Source organism: Apteryx rowi, unplaced genomic scaffold (genome assembly GCF_003343035.1).
Source record: "Apteryx rowi isolate R43461 unplaced genomic scaffold, aptRow1 scaffold_33, whole genome shotgun sequence".
NCBI lineage: Eukaryota > Metazoa > Chordata > Aves > Apterygiformes > Apterygidae > Apteryx > Apteryx rowi.
The window spans coordinates 4,326,071-4,327,401 of NW_020449752.1; the positions used below are offsets into that span (position 1 = coordinate 4,326,071).

The 1,331-nt window shown below is 71.5% G+C and overlaps 1 protein-coding gene across 1 annotated transcript; it reads left to right on the forward strand.

Annotated features, from left to right (window-relative positions):
• Positions 1-2: 2 nt before the first annotated feature.
• On the forward strand, positions 3-1,324 carry FOXRED1 (FAD dependent oxidoreductase domain containing 1; the record flags this gene model as incomplete). Its single annotated transcript, XM_026071709.1, has 5 exons — positions 3-50; positions 150-283; positions 379-508; positions 584-688; positions 791-1,324. Coding segments are annotated over 5 exons (672 nt in total), but the record flags the coding sequence as incomplete, so codon positions are not given.
• Positions 1,325-1,331: the final 7 nt, after the last annotated feature.

Consider the following 1,331-nt stretch of genomic DNA (forward strand, 5'->3'; position numbering starts at 1 on the left):
TGGTGGCCACGGGGCAGGAGCAGCCCGTGTCCCGCATCAGATACGTCAACGTAAGTCGTCTCCTCCTTTTTTGGGGGGGGGAGGGGGGTGGCTCGTCCCCCTGTCCCTGTCCCCCTGTCCCCATCCCCGTCACCGCGCTCCCTCGGCAGGTGCACGCCGCCGACAGCCGGGAATACCAGCCCGTGTCCTGCGCCGTCGTGGTCAACGCCGCCGGCGCCTGGGCCGGGGAGCTGGCGCAGCTGGCCGAGCCGCGGCTCCGGCTGCCACTGGAGCCCAGGAAAAGGTGGGTGCCGATGCCGCCGGATTCTCCGGGTGGGAGGAAAGCAGCCCCCTTGCTCCCTAAAAAAAAAAGGGTCGCTCCGGCCGCTCCGTCGGCAGGTTCGTCTACGTGTGGCACTGCCCCGACGGCCCCGGCTTGGAGTGTCCGCTGCTCGTCGACACCTCCGGCGTCTACTTCCGCCGCGACGGCATCGGCGGCAACTACCTGGGGGGCCGCAGCCCCGCCGAGGTGGGTCCAGGGGGGCGGTGGGGGGGGTAATTTGGGGTTCCCCCCCCCGGCAGCTCGCTCCCACTTCCCCCGCAGGAAGACGAGCCGGATACGAGCGACCTGGAGGTGGATTACGACTTCTTCCAGGAGAAAGTGTGGCCGGAGCTGGCGCGCCGGGTGCCCGCCTTCGCCGCCCTGAAGGTAAACGGGCGTCCTGCATCCCGCTCCCCTCGTTTTTGGGGAGGGATCGGGGGTTTTTGGGGTGGGACGGAGCACTGGCTCGGCTCACGGCGCGCGGCGCAGGTGCGGAGCGCTTGGGCCGGCTACTACGACTACAACGCCTTCGACCGGAGCGCGGTGCTGGGCGCCCACCCGGGCGTGGAGAACCTCTTCGTGGCGGCCGGGTTCAGCGGCCGCGGGCTGCAGCAGGCGCCGGCGGCCGGACGCGCCGTGGCCGAGCTGGTGCTGCGCGGCCGCTTCCAGAGCCTCGACCTGAGCCGCTTCGGGCCCGGCAGGCTGGCGGCCGGCGAGCCGCTCGCGGAGAGCGCCGTCGTCTGAGCCCCGGCGGCAATAAAGCGCCGTTTTCGGCCCGTACGGTGGTGTCGTGTCGCGGGGAGCCGGCGGGGAGGAGAGGGTCCGCGGAGCCCCCCCACACACACCCCCACCCCGCGGCCTCCCGGCTGCTCCCGCTGCCCCCCAGCTGCCCGCAAGGCTTCTCCAGCTGCTCCCAGTATCTCCCAGTTGCCCTCCAGCTGCTCCCAGTGCCCCTCCAACTGCCCTCAGTTGCCTCCAGTGTGTCCTCAGTTGCCCCCAGTGTGTCCCCAGCTCCCCCAGTTGCCCCCCA